At 40.2% G+C, this 19,622-nt stretch overlaps 1 protein-coding gene across 2 annotated transcripts in view; it reads left to right on the top strand.

Moving 5' to 3' along the window:
* CADM1 (cell adhesion molecule 1) overlaps nucleotides 1-19,622 on the top strand; it is a 335,513-nt gene that overhangs the window by 263,494 nt on the left and 52,397 nt on the right. For both annotated transcript variants that reach the window (XM_022559117.3, XM_022559115.3), the window contains exons 2-5: nucleotides 4,259-4,405; nucleotides 5,966-6,118; nucleotides 12,707-12,844; nucleotides 15,018-15,176. In XM_022559117.3, coding sequence (XP_022414825.1) covers nucleotides 4,259-4,405; nucleotides 5,966-6,118; nucleotides 12,707-12,844; nucleotides 15,018-15,176 — 597 coding nt within the window. The remainder of the gene's footprint in view (nucleotides 1-4,258; nucleotides 4,406-5,965; nucleotides 6,119-12,706; nucleotides 12,845-15,017; nucleotides 15,177-19,622) is intronic.

The following is a 19,622-nucleotide window of genomic DNA, read 5'->3' as shown; positions in this document are numbered from 1 at the left end:
AAGAGTTTTTTAAATGGATTATTTAAGAAAGGCACCAAAGTTACCTGTTTGTAGCCTTCTGCTACACATCAAATTGTGTTTTGTAACAACCTAATTGTCATGATATCTGTTTCAAGGGGAAATTTATCAAGTCACAGTGCACCCTTCTGTTTGGAAGAAATAGTTGCAGACGTGAGCAGAAATTATTTTTACATAAAGGCTTCAGGCGGTTAGGAGTACTGACATACATATCATATTTTCATCGCTGTCATTCGCTTCCTTTGCCTCAACTAAATAGGTCATTATTATTATTCCATTGCAGCCATCTTATGACGCTCCAAGCATGGAGCTCTGTGTAATATAACTACTGTCCAGCTGACCCGTATAATTTACTGGTGACTTTTACAGAGTGACATCCTTGGGCCACCACCATCAGTCAAGGCACTTTGATATCTCGCAACGCTTATAATTTTTTAGCATTTGTATTGTAATCATGTTAACATAGCTACAAATTGTCATTTTCTGAGACAGTGGATTTTAGGTTGGCCTTAGCAATTTCAAAAAATAATATAGTAGTGATGATGATACCATCATGGATTTGTAGAGCCTGTTATGTGCCAGAGCACAGCAAGGGCGAACATTTGCAGATGGCAAAAGTTTCACCTGAATGATTTACTCAGTAATGACACATTAAAGGGATCTGGTCTTATTTAATTATAAGTAATAAATAAGAATGTTTAGACTTTTTAAGAAACGTACAAACAAAAAATCCCTCTGGTTCTGTTTTATTACTTTCCTTGCTCTAAATACAAAACCACAGTCAACTCCTCTGCTCCTGTCTCCTTTGCAAATGTTTTATAGCCTTAATATGAATATAGACAGAATATACTAGGGTTCTGAGTAAAGACTAAAATTAGAGTGGATGGTTATTTCCACAGAAACTATTCTATTAGAGCTTAATTGAATTGCACTTGGCTTTAAGTCCCAGCATGTGCAAGATGGTGGTCAGGATCTATAAGGCCAAAGGGATTAAGGCCTTTCACTGGGTAGCCTTTCCAAGTGTTTCTTTTATAAGCTGAAGATTCTCATTTGTGTTGCTAATAAACTTCCTTTAGGTAGAAGAAATCTCCTCCACAATCCGGTAGACTGGTTTGATAGTCTAACCTCCTCAAGGCAAGTCCCATGTTTCAAGACAGAATAGCATTTGAATCATGCAGTTTAATGTTTCCTTACTAGATTGGGTTACCCTGAGGAAATGGAGTATTGTCCTTTCTGTACAGACCTCCCCGCCAGGGCCAGCAAAACCACCTTGAAAAGCTTGCTCAATTGGCAGGAATTCCCTTTCCCTGTTTTAGTCTCAGATCTGGGAATAAACTGCTCCCCCCAGCTTGGTTCTGAATTCTGTGTTTGTCACGGTGACCCACTGAGGAAAAAATAAGCATGACTTCGTCTCCTCTGATCACTCTTCCTCTTTGATATTATTCTCTAACACTCTTCAGCCCACTAAGCTTTCACTGCTGGATCAAGCTAGGGAAGATTTACCTTTTCACTTGCTACAAGCCCTGTGGGCCTCGTTCTCACACCCAGGTTACTTCCCTGGATCAGAGGTCTCAAGGTTGGGTTTCCTTTTGCTCTGCTCCTCAAGCATCAAGAATTTTTGTTTATCTGTGCCTCTAATAATTTTTTCCTTATCCCTCTAGTTGCCTCTTTTCTAATCCTCTCCCGTAGGCTAGTCTATTTCTAGGTGGATTTGGCTTAAAGCCATCTTAGACGTCCCTTCTCACACTTCCCAACTGTGTCCTGCCAAAAAAGGATGCTTCAGCAGAAATACGAGAGCAGGTGGAAATCCTCCATTTACTCAAATTGCGTCTCTATTTATGCGGTCTCATTTTTTTTTTTAGAATAGTACTTATCTTTGACCTTTGTTTCTTAATGTGACAGGTTTTTTTTAGAGAGTGAATAAGCCACCCTGAGTTGATATATAATTACATAGAGAGCTCCTTGAGAGCAGGGACCGTGAGCTTTCATTCTTGTATCCACACTACTGGCAACACGTACAGTTGCTTAGTTGGGATTTGACATCTGGAGAAGTGATGGTGGTGATGATGATAGCAGCTACCATTTATTCAGTATTACGAAAGGTAGCCACAGTGCTAAATGCTTTACACTGATTATCTTTCTTTTTTTTCTTTAAATGTGTTTATTTATGTATTTATTTTTGGCTGCATTGGGTCTTCGTTGCTGCGCGCGAGCTTTCTCTAGTTGTGGTGAGCGGGGGCTGCTCTTCGTTGCGGAGCACGGGCTCTAGAGCGCAGGCTCAGTAGTTGTGGCGCACGGGCTTAGTTGCTCCGCAGCATGTGCGATCTTTCCGGATCAGGGTTCGAACTCGTGTCCCCTTCATTGGCAGATGGATTCTTAACCACTGTGCCACCAGGGAAGCCCCTGATTATCTTTCTTAATCCTCCCAACAGCTCTGTGAGATAGCTTTTAATTACTGTCCCCACTTTACAGATGAGACATTGTCTCAGGGACTTTAAATAGTTTGCGTAAAATCTTACGGCTAAAAAGCAATCTCTCTTGTCCCCTCCCTGATTGACCATTGTACCTATTGCCTATATTATACTTTTTGTTCTGTAAGTGGGAATTAGGGATCAGTTTTCACCAACATTGCAGCTTCTTAGAGGCTAGGACAATGTCTTATACTGCTAAATCCCCTGCTATGCCTGGTGCGGAATTGGACATTCAACAATTATTTCATCTTTTGCTTTTGAAGTCTCCTCTCCTCCTACCTGTGCTGTGGATCGTTTAGGACATTTATGAGGGGCCCTGGCTACTGTCACTTATCCTAGAAGCAACAAAGTAGAGCAGATCTGGAGATAATCCAGATATCAGTGGATCTGAAAGCCTAGACTTTTTGACATGTTCTGTAAGAGATTTTCTAAATGGCTGGAAGGGGGTAGTCTGTAGAAGGGGCGTGGTTCAGGACTGCCTGGAGCTTTGGGTGAGTCATGAAGATGTAGTTTCTGAGAACAGAGTAATAAAGTGAACTGTAAGGCTTCCCAGAATTTTACTGAGTTTCCAAAGGGTCATAGTCAGGTCCCCACCCCTACGCAATAAATAACGGAACTGCCTATACTTTGGGAATCTTGACATCCACTAACAAGGTGAGATTGTTTACTGAGCCCTCCCACCTACTTCTATTAAGTGACCCCTTGAGTTTTCTGTGAGGTGACCAAATAGCTCAAGGGCATTTGAGCTGATCAGTACAGTCATTCCTTGGTATCCATGGGGGATTGGTTCCAGGACCCCCACGGACACCAAAAACCTCAGGATCCTCAAGTCCTTTCTATAAAAGGTATACTTTAGGGCTTCCCTGGTGGCACAGTGGTTGAGAGTCCGCCTGCCGATGCAGGGGGCACGGGTTCATGTCCCGGTCCGGGAAGATCCCACATGCCGTGGAGCGGCTGGGCCCGTGAGCCACAGCCGCTGAGCCTGCGCGTCCGGAGCCTGTGTTCCTCAACGGGAGAGGCCACGACAGTGAGAGGCCCGAGTACCCAAAAAAAAAAAAAAAAAAAAAATGTATACTTTAAGTCATCTCTAGATTACTTATTATAATACCCAATACAATGTAAATGTTATGTAAATAGTGGTAAAAACAGTGTAAGCACTATGTAAATAGTTGCTGTCGTGCAAATTCAAGTTTTGCTTTGGGGAACATTCTGGAATTTTTTTTTTTTTTAGTATTTTCGATCTGTGGTTGGTTGAATCTGCGGATGCCGAACCCGCAGATAAGGAAGGCTGGTGTATACGTATTTCCCCTACTCCGTTTGTGGGAGCTGCTGTTCCTCATGACGGCCAATACTCTTACCTTTCCATACCTCTCCAGCATACTACTTGGCTAGTAAAAACACTGGAGGCTGGAGCGTGGACATCACAACTTCTGACAGAACGTTGATTCCAGGCTTAGTTGTATTTTGCCCCTAGATCTAGCTCAGCTTAATAGCCTCGTTTTGTGGACTATTGGAGAAAGGTGTATGAGCCTTACCAAATGTGGCTGCTCCTGTCTATTTTCTTTTTTGGCCGCGCAGCTTGTGGGATGTTAGTTCCCTGACCAGGGCGTGAACCCGCTCCCTTGGCAGTGAAAGCTCGGAGTCCTAACCACTGGACCTTCAGGGAATTCCCATCGTGTCTATTTTCTAATTCACTTCTTGTTTCTCATTTTAATTGATCCTATTAACCAAATTTTAATTGATGGAATTTTTTTCTCCTTTTCCTAAAGGTGATGGACAGAATTTGTTTACGAAAGATGTGACAGTGATCGAGGGAGAAGTTGCAACCATCAGCTGCCAGGTCAATAAGAGTGACGACTCTGTTATCCAACTACTGAATCCCAACAGACAGACCATCTATTTCAGGGACTTCCGGCGTAAGTTTCCATCTCTATAGCATTAGATGGCAACTTTTTTTCCTACACGTTGTCTTGAGAGAGATTGCCAAGGCCTCCTTTGTTTTCTTGTTTTTAAAAAATTTAATGTTAGATGCTTAAAGTTTAATCAGTTCTTCAGAGGAAAGAAGAGACATGCAATCATAATCTTCCTACTTAATAGAAACCTTGAATGGTCCTTTTTTAAAAGTAAGGCAGTCTTCCTTTGCAATAGGAATTGATTGTAGTAATTCAAGGTGAATTGACGTTGAGTCCCAAATACTTAGCTGACACAAACAACTCAAATAGGGTAAAGCAAGGAAAATATAGCATTCTCAAAGGTAATCTGTTTGGTTTGAAGACTGAAGTTTCCTAGGCAATCTGTGCCTACAAAGACAAAAACAAATCTCCTGTCATCATAGCCTGTGGTAGATGGAGGTGCCCATGTGCTGAAATCCTTCCAAATATAAGATCACAAAAGCCAGTAATCGAAACTTAATTGTATATCATAGCAATGGTTCAAATGGGTGTCAGGATTTGGCAAGAGCAAGAATCAGGTCTTTCGAAAAATTGCGGTTTGAGAGCATTGGTGCCTAACCAAAGTAGGTGTCAGGCATGTCGCCTCCTGCCCACTTGTCCCCATTCTCCCCAACACCTCAGAACATTCATGACCTGTGGAAAGAGTTATGAACATAAGGAACATGAAGAGGTCTATGGAGGGTAAAAGGAGAGAAGCCAGCTTCTCATTGTTAGAATGAATTTTTGTCATTAGTATATACTGATCTAGCCTTTGCCAAATTAATATAAGGATCTTAAAAGTGAATATTAGACATCAATAAAAAGCCCGCATACATTACTTTTGGGATGACTCTGACTTCCTACTTTATGTCTAATCAGTTTCATCCCCGTGGAGCTGAATGCAGTTAGAAAATGGGGTCAGGTCTTAAGGCCCCTGTAGGCCCCAGGCCATGGACTTTTGGCAGTGCCACCTCAAACCACATGAAACACAAAGATGCATGAGTTAAATTGGATTGTTTTGCTATAAAGTTTTTTTTCAATGATTTTCATTTTGCTTTTGCAATTACTAATAATGCTTTTTTAAAATTTTCTCTCATAATATTAGAACCTCTATTTCTTTTAAGGCCTCAGATTTTTAGAGACAATTTAAAAGCCTGTAGGTTCTACTCCCTGAAATTTCAGTGCCAAAGGGGGCTCATTGCCTGCCCTTTCCTCCTGTTCTCATTCTGCCTGTCTCCAATAGAAGATCCGAAACAATTTATGAATAAGTGCTCAAAACTGACAGCAAGGGATATGCATGTGTACACAGACACACACACCCATGTGTGTGAGTTTCCTTTTGGGGCACGGAGTCTACAAGCAGTTATTGCAGAAGCCCTAACTAGGAACTCAAGAAGCACAAAGAAGTACCCACCAGGTGCAGAAAGACTTAATCCGTGTGTCTGCTCTGTAGCTGCCTTTCTAGTCACCTGCCTTTCGCCTCCCCTTGGGAAGGCAAATAGACTGTCGTCTTTCTCACAACACTAACTGTGTTTTGTTTTCCAGCTTTGAAGGACAGCAGGTTCCAGCTGCTGAATTTTTCAAGCAGTGAACTCAAAGTGTCATTGACAAATGTCTCAATTTCTGATGAAGGAAGATATTTTTGCCAGCTCTACACTGACCCCCCTCAGGAAAGTTATACCACGATCACAGTCCTGGGTAAGCAATGCACCAGGGCTTGTCCTGGGAAACGAGGGGGTGGTACTTACTGCCAGATGGCTTCCAGCAGCTAGGAAAAGGTTAACGGTAAATTTTACTGTTTTAGGAAGACTCAGCGCCCATCTTGCTGAATTTTAAAAATAGCCTATTTTACCAAACACTCTAAGGAATGGCAATCAGCAGGCTCTCTAGATTTCACCTGCTCTTGGGTTTCAAGCTTCAGAAGCAAAGATCAAGAGAATTTAGAGCCCTCAAATGAATCACTCACCACATGTAACGTCGTTGCTTCTACCTACCAGGACTTTTTTTTTCCCCCTTCTGTGCAGTCGAGGGGGAAACAGGCTACCACATCTGCACCCTGTGGCAGAGCTCTGATATGAAATCCACTTAATGATTTTTCCTTCTGAGTTACATCTCGTTTAATATTGTTGATCTCCTTTTCTTCAGCTTGACTTATTGCCTCATTTATTGCTCCCACTCAAGACTATGCTGTAAAAATCATACCCCATGAACACATACTTTGCCACAAATTGCAACCATTAGATGTAAAAGAATGAAGAGCTTCTAGGGAGAGAAGGCTGATAATAAGCAAGGACTGTGGATGGCTGCTGAGTATACCTCTACCTCTAGCGGGTGAAGTATCTTCACGTACGGTGGCTAGACTGCGACTTTCAGCAGAATCCCGGTAGCCAGGTTTCCATGTGTATGTTTTGATAGAGTCAGCAGATACTCCTGTGGTGAAGGTGGTCTGAACTAGTCACCTTTTAGACAAACATATACTACAGTGCCTAACACCAGCCCATTTGGATTTTTGAAACTGAGTTTTCAAGGACCTACACTATAGCATGAGGCAAGATCTCTGATTTACACCTTCGGAAAGACGATGAATCAAAGCCTATCTGAGGCGGCAGACTGCAGCTTTTCAGTGTAACGATATGAAGATTAAAGGGGAAAGATAAATATGAAGGATGTTTTTGCTTAGTGTGTGTGAACATATATGTATTCATGGGTGTTATGTATTGATCTGCTGCCTCATTACTTTATTTAAACACAGCTGTAATAGGGAACTTTTTTTAATTCATTAAACTAAAAACATATCCCTAATGCTGACATATATGTTATTGATAAGAGGAACACTGATTTTAGACAGTCAGGTTTCATGTCCGGCCATGTTGCTTCTGCTGTGGTCTGTGTTTGGTGATGTGTACGTGTTTATCTCTAATTGCGCCTTTGATCCCTATTAGATCTGCAGAAATAGTAAGTGTGGAAGGTTTGGCTAGGATGAACGTTTTGGAATTTGGCAGATGTACCAAAAGTTTTCCGGAGAGGTCTTTGAAACACTGTTTGCTTGTTGGAGTCAGTGATCAGCTGCATAAGCTTCAAATAGGCCATCTTCCCATTGACCCACCACTGTTTATGGTGTGTCCGCAAAAGTGACGGCAATTAGATGGAATATACTTAATGGCATTTTGCATTTTCAGAATGTTTCGCCACATATACCTTTAAGTATGAATGTCTTTATTTCAAAGAAAGAGATGATAATAATAGAGGTTAGTCGTCTTGCCCAGCTTACAAAGCACATGGTGAGAATCAAGAATCTTAGACTTCGAAACAGACCTTACTCTTCTGCCTCAGAACCTCTGGGTCTTCTAGTCTAGGTTGTTTTCAACAAAATCCTGAAGGCTGCTGTTTCAAGATTTTCTCCCTGAAGGTGCACATCTTTTGTTTGCAGGAGTGTATCTGGTCTTTGACAAGCAGTTACTGCCTGTCAGTTTTCAGTGTTTGGTACATTTGTTCTCAGACCCGCTAGACTGGGCCAGTTGGATGGAATACACCCAGCACTAGGCTTTTGAGAAGCATTATGCCTGTAATCCTTTTGGAGGTCTGATTATTCTAGAAATAATAGGTTCCTTGCTTGTATTGTATAGAAACATTAACTTAAATATACTTGAAAGTAATGCTGGTAGATGCTCTTTTCGCAGATATTATGCATTCATTTAATATTCCTTCCACTGAATTTATTCTAGGATTCCTTGACGGAGTCAAATTATTGTCATCGGCGCTTGAGTCTTTCATATTCCAAAATCTGACAGTTTCCACCGATACTCGTATATTCAAAGCTTCCTCCTAAGGTTTAGAGTTTTCAGGTATCATAATGAATGAAGAATGATCTATTAGCATCGTCTTCGTTTCTATCTGTGGTTCTCTGAAAAGGACCCCATATGTACTTACACAGCTGTCAAACTTCCTGATCAGATGAAGATGCTCATTTTAGCGCATGCATCTTTATTAGTTGTTTGAAGCATTCAGCAAAAATTTCAGCATAATTATAAGACATAGAGATGGGTATTTGTTAGTTACTGTTCTGTTTATTATCTTATCCATGTAAAAACTGAAAACTCCCCTGTGATATTTTGCATGCATTTGGATGCCTTTTAGGGTATTCATTCACTTCTCCCACTTGTGATGAGTTTGTTTCTTTCTCCAGATCCTACTACTGTTCATGAAAGGAGATGAGTGAGAGAGAGAATATGCTGCTTTAACATTACTTTAGTTACTGATAATAGTAGCTAATCTTATTACAGTCCTGTCCTTCTAAGCTTAGTGTTCACTCAAGATTCCAGGAGCAGGAGAACCTAATTATTTTAAAGGGTCTTAGAGTGAGATTCCACATACTGATCAGCTTTAAGTCTCCTCTTTTGTTGTAATTAACGTGACTCATCTTGATATTGCTGATTTTTTTTTAATGTTGTAGGCGTAATGTTTATAATTAGCACTCTTATAGATGTGAAGTTAGCTAAGAAGAACGTCAACATTTCTTTGCTATTTTCTAGTATTTCCCTCTACGTGACTTTTATTCAAGTTTCCATCTCTATGCACCTCCTTAGATATATCTTTGGTTGTTTTCATTAATGGCTGCAGGCAGTTTTCACTAAATATGTCTGTTTAGTGGACCATGTATAAGTGTATTCTCTGGTTAGTAGCAGTTCTAATTCATTTTTTTCTTATAAATGGATTTTGATACCTTACTAACTGCTTTCGTATTTGAGTAGACATTATGAAGTTAAAGGGAAAAACGGGAGAATGAATAGACCAAAATAAACTTTAAGATTTTCTTGTCCTACCCCCCTTTTTTCAGAAAGATAGACTTAAATCACTTCATTTATATTTTCTAAAGCTTTCTTGCTTTAAAAAAAAATCTGAGAGAAGTTAACTTTATAACTGATATCAGTGAACCATTATGACTCACATTTTATTTTATATTTGTAAACCAAACAGCTCCTACTACATTTGACTCTTTCTTCTTCTAAACTTCGTAAAGATAAGTAATACTGGTCACAGTCTTGAGAAAACTGTTTATGGACTTGGAAAAAGTCATTCAGCCATTTCTCAGGATGTTCTTCTCAACAATAAACAAGTCCTTTATTTTTCTACACTGGTCATATTTTCCACCACTTTTGAAGTTTTCCACATGTCTACCTTGGCTGTCAAGTTACAGGTGATGTCAGCTCTCCAGGAGGAGCTAGCATTAGTACAGGAATCACTGGGAAGGATTAGGGAAGTGTAGATTATATCTGCTGCAGTAGAGGAGGCATTAGCATGGATAAAACCAAGCAACAGGTGATCTAGATAAGGACCTATTTGCTGCCATTCACACTCTCAACCCCCAAACAAAATCTAAGAGACATTGGTAAATTTTCCTCTGGACTAATTTATACGTACCACTTGCCATTCCTTACTTTTTTTTTTTTTTTTTTTTGGCGGTACGCGGGCCTCTCACTGTTGTGGCCTCTCCCGTTGTGGAGCACAGGCTTCGGACGCGCAGGTTCACTGGCCATGGCTCACAGGCCCAGCCACTCCGCGGCATGTGGGATCCTCCCGGACCGGGGCACAACCCCGTGTCCCCCGCATCAACAGGCGGACTCTCAACCACTGTGCCACCAGGGAAGCCCCACCATTTCCTTACTTTGAAATAGCAGACATTATTGATAATGTGAAAAGAACACGCCATCATCCTTATGACCTTCTACATCTGATGGAGAGAATTAAGTACTTCCTCTACTAAGAAGTACCACTGAAGGTGAATTGCTAGTGGAGGTTAGAAGAAGCCTGTGAGGAGGAGAGAGAGCTCTCCAGTATCTTCAGACTCAACACGAGAAAGGAGAGGATGAAGGAAAGATACCCAGGAACACACAGAAAACTAATATCTGACAAAGACTATGTTTGAACCTTAATGCCATCAAGGCCTGACAATTGATATTTGCTGGAACCTTTTAACAGCTCCTGGATCTATTCCCATCAGGAAGATTCCCAGGTTACCACAGAATGACCACCAAAGTGTTTCTCCCAAAGTTATCCATGCATACTGAAATCTGCTCTATCCCATCCTGTAGTATTTTCCAAGGAAGAGAGCTTTGTGTATCACACATTACCTTTAGCTATTTGCCCTCTTTTTCTCATCCGAAGAGAACCCTTCTGTGAGTATCCCGTCTCAATTTAAGTTTCCTTAAATTGAGTAGTATCCCATCAATTACATTACTCAATTACATTTCTCATTGAAAATCTTTGCACATGTCAATATCAGAAATTATTTTCATCACTCCATTTTTATTTCTGCCTGGACCTTGAAAAGAATTAATACTGTTTGACTTTCAGCCCTACATTTGTTGGGAGGACATTCCTAGCTCTTTTACTCCTTAGTTATTCTCTTTTTATCTAAGCCTCTTCTTCTGTTCCCCATAGCTCACCAAGATCTTATTTTCTTTAGGCTTGGACAGTCTTTTCCTCTGACATTTGCTCTAACAAAAGCATTTTTTTCAATATTCCTATTATACGGCACACAGAATTTAGTAATATTTGTTGGGCGTAAACATCTAGTCTCTCTGTGTACCCCATATCAGCTATCTAGGTACGTGTAATGAAAATCTTTAACCTACCTGATTGTCATCTAGGAAGGATAAACTGCGTTGAGGAAACAGCTAGCCAAATCATCCCATTTACTTTTATACCTGCCTTTCTGTCTCTTAAAATGTTGGCAGATGTGCAACTCCAAATTGGATGTTAGACTATCTCTCTTTATGCTTATTTCTTCTTAAAATGTAAACTAGGGTAGTTCTTTGCCATATTTAACTACTCATTGGGGCCACATCACTTTAGCAACACATCCAGTTGAGCAACTGTGTTAGTTTCCTGTTATACAGGGAACAAAGAAGAGACGTGATTTTGCTCCAATAGTTACACTCCCCCTACCAACTGTCTTGCTGAGAAACATATACAACAAATCATTTTCCTTTTCCTTTTCCATAATTCTCTATAGAAATTTTCAACTGCTTCAATTCAGTGTAAAAGTCTTCCTGTGGGTAGAATTTTCACATTGGACTAGAACAGTTGGAAATCTCAAATACATGGTTTAATCCCATAATTTATTGAAGCAGTATCAGAGATTTATTATTCAACTTGATCATCAGGATGGCATGTTTATACATATTTAATTTCTTGTTTCTCTTCTGAGTTGAGAAACTTATTAATCATAAGTCTTAGAACCATCTTTGCTTATTCATGGTGGTCAGGACATATATTTTTAGATTCAGTCTGCTGAATTCAGTATTCTTATTGATTTTTATTTCAAGAAGCTCAGTCTTGACATAAGGTTGCACTTATATGGTTTCATTGTCAACTCAGTTTCTGAAAAGATAACATGCTTTCTTTATCAACCACCGTCATTACTCTTTATCTGATATTCAGCATTTTAGCCCCCAAATATTTTATTCTAATCATTTTATTACATATATGTTTAATATGCTTAGATAAGAGTGGTTTTAATTCTGAGGTAGAAATCTAACCTACACTCAATAGTCTTTTCCACCTTTGGTTTCTAAAATTTGCAGCTTTAGATTTCAGAATATAGAAAATCATTACAAATTAACTGGCATTTCCTACATTACTACATCTTCATAGCTAAAGGATTTTATTACTATGCCATCCATCAGAGGTCAAGATCATATTCTAGATCTCTATAAATAATTTGAACTGAATGGAAGCAGCTCTGAGGCACAGTTTTTCTCTGTATGTTTATGGGGAGTGATTCTCTTATGGGACTCCATGTTTTTGATCTTTGCTGGTTGACTTTGGAATCTTTCATATGAAGATTGAAATCCAAGGGTTGAGTTTAAGGACAAATATTCCTCTCAGAGACTTCCAGGTAAGGAGGATAATGTCAATAGTGTTTACTCCTCTTGCTTTTATATCTGCTTTCTGGTCAATTTTCTAATGACCGATTGATAGCAAATCTAGTATCTATATTTTTATAAGTTGGTCACTGATAACTTAGGAGTGGAAGAGTGGTCATTTTATCAGATAACTTTAGGACGAATTCTGAAGTAAGGGATTTTACGTAACTCAGTTTATTTGATAATGACTTTGTCTTTCTTCTGTTTCCTCCAGTGGCAGTTTGTTTTAAATTCCCTTCAGGAATGTCTATTGTTTATCTCCTTTTTTTTGAGAGCAATGGTCCTAGTTTCTAATGAATAGAAGGATATGCCCAGAAATAGATTCTGTGTTTTAAAAGCACACATGTTTAATTTGTAGTCCCACCACGTAATCTGATGATCGATATCCAGAAAGACACTGCGGTGGAAGGTGAGGAGATAGAAGTCAACTGCACTGCCATGGCCAGCAAACCAGCCACGACCATCAGGTGGTTCAAAGGGAACAAGGAGCTCAAAGGTAAGATGCGAATTGCCTGGTACTGAGGAAGCCAGTCCACGCTCGATCCCAGCAGGAGTACATCTTTGTGGACGTTAAAGACAAATGCAAAACACACCCCTGAACAAAAATGCTCGTTTATATTGGGTTGGCCAAAAAGTCCGTTCTGTTATAAGCAAAAATGAAAGACACATTTTTCATTGTCACCAAGAACTTTATCAAACAGTGTATTTCTTAACCGAACCATCTTTTTGGCCAACCTAACATATGGTTTGCGATCAGTTAGTAAGTGTGTCTGAGCCCAAAGCATAACCGCATTTTACTGTTCTAATTCGTATCCTCATTCTGTTGTTTGAGGGTTCATGGTGATATGTGCTGCTAGATGTTTACTCAGAGGCTCAGAGAGAACCAGACCTGTAAACTAGAACTCACTAGACCAGTTAGAATCACTGAGGTATCCCCTGAGCTCAGGCTGGCCATGTCTGTACCCTTAGTTCTCCTTGCTTTTACCCTGTGACCCAGGGTGGGTCAGGACCCCGGATTCTTGTGTTACACCTTGAAAAAAATGTATAGCAGTCTTGGCCATGGTGAATACCAAGTCATTCTAACATCTATCGGACTCTTGGTTGTTTTGACAATGGGCTTTCTTGCAAGGGAGCTTGTGCTAAGCAGCTGAGAATCTATCTTCATAGCGAACTTGCAGGCTCCACCCTTCTTGAGAAATCTGTGATTCAGTTGCCCATGTCAGCAGCCTATTCTTCTGCAACGTTTCTGACTTTGTGCTGGCAGCACAGGCAACTTTTTTAACCCTGCTCCTATTGTCTCTCCCTCAGTACCGGGCCATCCAGATTTGATTCCTGGATCCTCGGACATCTGCCCTCTTAGCCACTGCATCGGCTGAAGGATACAGCCTAGCCCCTATTTTTGACTCTCTTTTTGCCAGTTATCCTAAGTTCCTCATGCATGTCTGCATTCCGATTACTTTCTTTGCAAAAGGTTGCCTTGCAAGTAGTACCCAGGACAGAGGACTCAGGGCCTGAACTCCTCTGATCATTTGACAGAAATGCTTGCTGTGTGCCTCAATTTCCTCTAAAATGGGGATATTAATATTTACATACCTTGTGTGATTCTTATGAAGATGAAATGAGTGAATATTTGTAAAGCATGGGGCCAGTGTCTGGGCCAAGGTAAGTGCTCTGTATGTGCTTGTTAAATAAATAAATAGTTCCAGGAAGAAAAGAAAGTCCTTTTAGAAAGAGGATATAAAAATCTATATCTAGAAACAGAAAAATCTATATATAATGGCTTAAGTTTCAAAAAGCTTGCTCTGTTTTAATCTCCTATTTCCTAGGTATGGCTTTGGAAGGAAGGAATTTCTCATTTCCCCTCTGCTTTTCTGTCTAAGTGAATTGAGCCATTAAATGTGTACCAATAAGTACAAAACATTAAAAGAAAGTTAATGGTGCGTCATGTCCCAGGGAGTGCTGAGTTCAGGAAAGGGGCCTCCTTGGCCTATTCATCCCATCCGGAAGCCTCCTCCCCCTCTTTTCTGGGTGTTCTTGGACGTGGCTCCCTTCTGGCCTGAAGCCTGTATCTTACTTTGCTCTACCCACTGCCACTGCACTTTTTTGTGTTCTTCCAAAAGTCTCAGAGTTTAAACATTTCAATTACAATTTCATTTAATTGTAGTTGCTTTCCCTGTTAATTGCTGATGGGGGTGGGCAAAGGGGGTTGTTTATATCTTTACTCCTGATTGAAATTACTTAAGGGATTTGGACGACGTCCTGGAATTTTTAAACCGCATTACAGCCTAGTAGATGTGTTAAGTTCAGACGGTTGTAGGGGGGAAAAGCACTTCTCTTTCCTTCCTCTCTAGTGCCTTGAGCAGTCAAATGTCAAAATGGGTCAACTTTCAGCTGCTTTTTTGTGGGAAAATTTAAGACAGAAGAAACATATATTTAAATAAAAATAGTAAATAGTATGTAGAGTTGATTTTATCTTAAATACTATCCTGCAAGCCTGAAAAGTAGGAAATTATCCTTTTATCAGTTATCTACCCCCAGATGACCCTTATCTGGAGTGACTTCCATTATGTTTATTAAAATAGTAATGTTGGGGCAGAGGGAGGGAGGGGAGGATATTTAAGAAAGGAGTGAGACTCACTCAGCTCTGGTTTCTTGGTATGTCCCCCCAGGCAAATCGGAGGTGGAGGAGTGGTCAGACATGTACACCGTGACCAGTCAGCTGATGCTGAAGGTGCACAAGGAGGATGACGGGGTCCCAGTGATCTGTCAGGTGGAGCACCCGGCCGTCACTGGAAACTTGCAGACCCAGCGGTATCTAGAAGTACAGTGTGAGTACCTGTCTTAGTCCTTTCTGGCTGCTGTGCAAACTACCACAGGCTAGTGCCTTATAAACAACAGAAATCTACTGCTTACGGTTCTGGAGGCTGGGAAGTCCAAGGTCAGGGTACCAGCATGGTCAAGTTCCAGTGAGGTCCCTCTTCCTGGTCCATGGCTGGCACCTTCTCACGGTGTTCTTACATGGTGGAAGGGGCTAGAGATCTCTTTGCAGCCTCTTTTATAAGGGCACTAATCCCAGTCATGAGGGTTTCACGAACCTCCTGACCTAATCACCTTCCAAAGGCCCCACCTCCTAACGCCATCACATTGGGGATCAGCATTTCAACGTATAAGTTTTTGCGGGGTGGGGGGGACACAAACACTCAAACCACAGCATTACCCAAGTATTTTATCCTGAGGGTATAGAGTAGCAGTTCTTTAAAAACACTTCAGAAGCCACTTATTGAATACATATGTTTTTATATAGTTTAGGTAGAATTTTCATCTTGTTGTCTTGGTAGAAAAATAATCAAAGGATTATTCTACTGAAACACTGCCATATTATAGAGTGCCAATGAGGATTTTGAAAATACTACATTTAACCCAAATGTAAAACTTGAAAATGATTCCATCTGCTCTAGTGCATGACTTAATTAATTAAATTTTGTGAATATTGACTGTAATCATTTCTATGCCAACTTCAAAATCTAGGGTAATTCCAGCCGCCCCCTGCCCCCAGCTTTATTAACCCCATCATAAGTGCTGAATTTTTTTATAGAAGGGATTTTACTCCCACTGAACATCAGCATCTTGTTTTAGATTGCAAGTTCTCTTCTATTTTAGCTTAAATTATAGCGATGAATTTAAAAGTGGAACTCTTTGGGATGAGTGCCGTGGTCTTGATGGCTTCATCAGTAAAAGCTGGATCGTGGTGAGTGAGGTTTCTCCTCACTGTGCCCTATGGACTAAAGATGCTCTCCTCATCTTCTCCTCTGGGCTCTCCTACTTGTGGAAAAAGTATCTGTTTTCTGCACAAAATTATCCTTGCACCAAAGTTGTGGCTGAGTAGCCAGCTTCTCACTTTTTATCAAAAGACTTCTGTAACTTGGCCTCTGCAAAATTCCAGGTGGCCTTTGGGTGTGCCTAGTGAAAATGTTACAAGAGTTTGATTGGATGTCAATGATTGGGCATCAGATAAAGGAAAAGCATTACTCTCTATGAATTATTCTATTAATTTTCTAGGGCTGCCATAGCAGATTACCACAAATTTAATGGCTTAATAAACAACAGACATTTATTCTGTCACAGTTCTAGGGGACAGAAGTCTGAAATCAAGGTGTCGGCAGGGCCAAATTCCCTCCAAAGGCTCTAGGGAGAGGATCCTTCCTTGCCTTTTCTGGCTTCTGGTGGCTCCAGGTGTTCCTTGGCTTGTGGCCACATCACTCCACTCTCTGTCTCCATCTTGACCTGGCCTTCTTCTCTTCTCTGTGTGTCTCTTATAAGGACACTTGTCATTGGACTTAGGGCCCACCCGGGTAACCCAGAATGGTCTCAATTCAATATCCTTAACTTAATTACAACTTCAAAGAATCCTTTTCCAAATAAGGCCACAGTCACAGGTTCCAGAGGTTAGGAATTAGGTATGTATTTGGTGGTGGCAGGGGTGGGCACCATGAATCCCCCTATGATTTGTATCACCTGCTTAGGTTGCCTGAGCAAAACAGGGGATGGAGAAAGTTATAAAAAGTTGCTTCTACAAAGCCATCCCATTCCACTTTGTGAGCTTGGCTCAATTTAACATTACATAATGCCAGTTTTTCTTGTTAATTCATTTCATCTACTTCATTATGTAGCTTCATTATGGGCATCATGCTTATAATTTTCATATCACTGAAACTGTTGTGGTGTAATGTCCCTATAATGGGAAAACAGAAAAGATCAGATATTATCTAAATTGGCAGATAGTAGATTTCTTGTGACTTTGTTAATATGTAATTCATTTAAGCAAACTTAATATCCATTAACTTTCCTTGTAGGGGCCCATTAGCTTTAATAATACATTAGCTCCTTTGTGAGACCTGAGTAGCTGTTCACCCAGTTTCCACCCCTAAACTCTTAGTTTCCCAGAGTATCTTCTAAATAGAATATAGCCCCACCCACCTACAAAATTACACTCATTCCCAAATGCAAAATATTTCAAGCACTACACCTCCTACCCCTTGGAAGACTTGCCAGTGATCTTTATAAAGCCTTTTCTTTTGAAGATTCAAGTGAGATTTGTCCTTCTAAGAAAAGGAATAAAGCTGCATATCTGAATCCATTTGACTTCAATCTTACAAAGTACTGCTTGGCCTTAACTGCAGGAAAGTGACTTTAATGCCTTCCCCAAATTGAAGACACATCCCTGGGTCATTTTTAGCTTTAACATGACACCTTTTTATGGAAGACTCTGTTCTTTTACCCAGCGTAAGCCACACAAACATTTTATCCTTTGATATTCCATTTCTTGGAATGTATATAGGAAAAATGTCTTTGTGCATAAAAGAAGGTTAAGGATTACAAAGCAATGTGTTAATCTGAATGGAGTTTAGAGTCTGATCTGGCATCTTAATACAATGCTTCATGCTCAAGAAGGTCACCTGACAGGTCACTACCCTCCCTCTCTAGAGCACTACTGAAAATTTTGCGGAGTCAGCCAGGAATTCCTTACGTAGCATCTTCAGACACATTGGAATTCTCTACTTCATCACCTACCAGCTTTACTCTTCTTGAACACCAGCAGCTATGGAGAACAAAAAGCCTCATGCCTCAGATGCTCAAGGCACTCAGTCTTTGGGCACTAGAACTTTCTCAGACCTTGGCCAGTGGTGTAAGGGGTTCAGCTCCATTCCCCCCATAGGAGGCCCCTCTCTGCAGACAAGCCACACCATGTCTCTCTCTTTTTTTTTTTTTTTTTTGAAGTATAGTTGATTTACAGTGTTGTGCCAGTCTCTGCTGTCCAGCAGAGTGACTCAGTTATACACATAGAGACATTCTTGATGGCCATGAAAAAAGAAGAGGTACTTGAATGCCTGAGATTCAGTAGCCAGTGTGCATGGATGGTGAATTATTTTGGATACTCTTTGAGGAGTAACATTAGACCATTATTTTTTAATTGGCCCAAACTCTGGCCTCAGCAGTTCTTAAACTTTTGGGGATCGTTGACCCCTTTAAAATCCTTTGACAGCTATAGAGCTGGAAATGATGACATTCACCACATTTTACTTCCAGTATAAGGGGTGTATTTACAGTTTTCCTAATTTTAGGTATTCAAGGGCCACTTTCACAAGTTTTACCAAATCCACGGGTCATCCGTGTTCGTATCATATTTAGAATTTTTAAGTCATTTTATTGCTTTAACCTAACCAAGACCTGTGTAAAAACACCTGTAAAATTATGAGTTTTATTTGCTATGTATATTCTATCTAGTAAACTTTAAAATAAATATACAACTATTATTTTTTAATGTCCTTTCCTTTGCCACCTAAAAAGATTTCTTATACTATCAGTGATAAACATCAGTTTATCACCAGGACATCCTGAGCTGGTCCATGGACCTCAGATTAAGAATTACTCTACTCTGGGGAAATGAGACTACCTTCGAGGCAAATCTAACCTGATAGGATTGGTGTTAAGTATACTCAGTTCAACGTTGGCCCATTTTGCTACATGAAGATTTTTGGAAACCTCTCTCTACCTCATCTAAGATGGATGGATATTAATCAGGATAAGAACAGAGTAAAATGACAGATAATGGATTTGAATGCTGTATAAATTATGTCCTTTTAGAAAATACTATTTTTTAAAAAGGAAATGAAAACCTACCTTGTATGCCACTAAATATCTTACTTTAAAAGTGACAGGAGCAAGGAGGAGGGATAAAATGAGGGGAAGAGTTGCACACTCCCCTTGACACGGAGAGCCACCATATTGTCTAGAAGACAAGGCTTGAGCTCCAACTTGGAATCCCTTTTGTCGTGTGGATTTAAGCCCTAATTTATTGAACACAGAATTTTGCAGCGTTTGTTTGTTAAGACACTTGTATATGGTACCAGGAGAAATTGTGGTGCCCAATTATGTGAAAAATCAGCCAGATGTGTATGCTGTCATGCTTTAAATAATCCTTAAGTTTTTGGTGAGTACAGATATTAATTGTGTAGTATGCATCGAAGTGATTAACGTCAATGTAATTTATCATCTGGAGATTTCTGAACATAAATAAGTGAGTTGTTTTGTTCAGCAAGGTGTTGACCTCTCAGAATTAGTGAATTAAAGTCGCCCCTCCCTTCTTTTTATTAAAAATATGAAAGGCACCACAATCAGCCAAGTGTTCGGTTATTTGATTTTCCGGGGCATTAGCTGCTCTTGTTTGTGGCATTTCCCTGTTGGGTGCTCGTTTGCAAGCTCATTAATAAGGT

Source organism: Delphinapterus leucas, chromosome 7, assembly GCF_059928025.1.
Source record: "Delphinapterus leucas isolate spDelLeu-1000000601 "Yukka" chromosome 7, BTC_Dleu_Yukka2, whole genome shotgun sequence".
In the NCBI taxonomy this organism is placed as follows: domain Eukaryota; kingdom Metazoa; phylum Chordata; class Mammalia; order Artiodactyla; family Monodontidae; genus Delphinapterus; species Delphinapterus leucas.
This window is presented reverse-complemented; position numbering and strand designations above follow the sequence as displayed.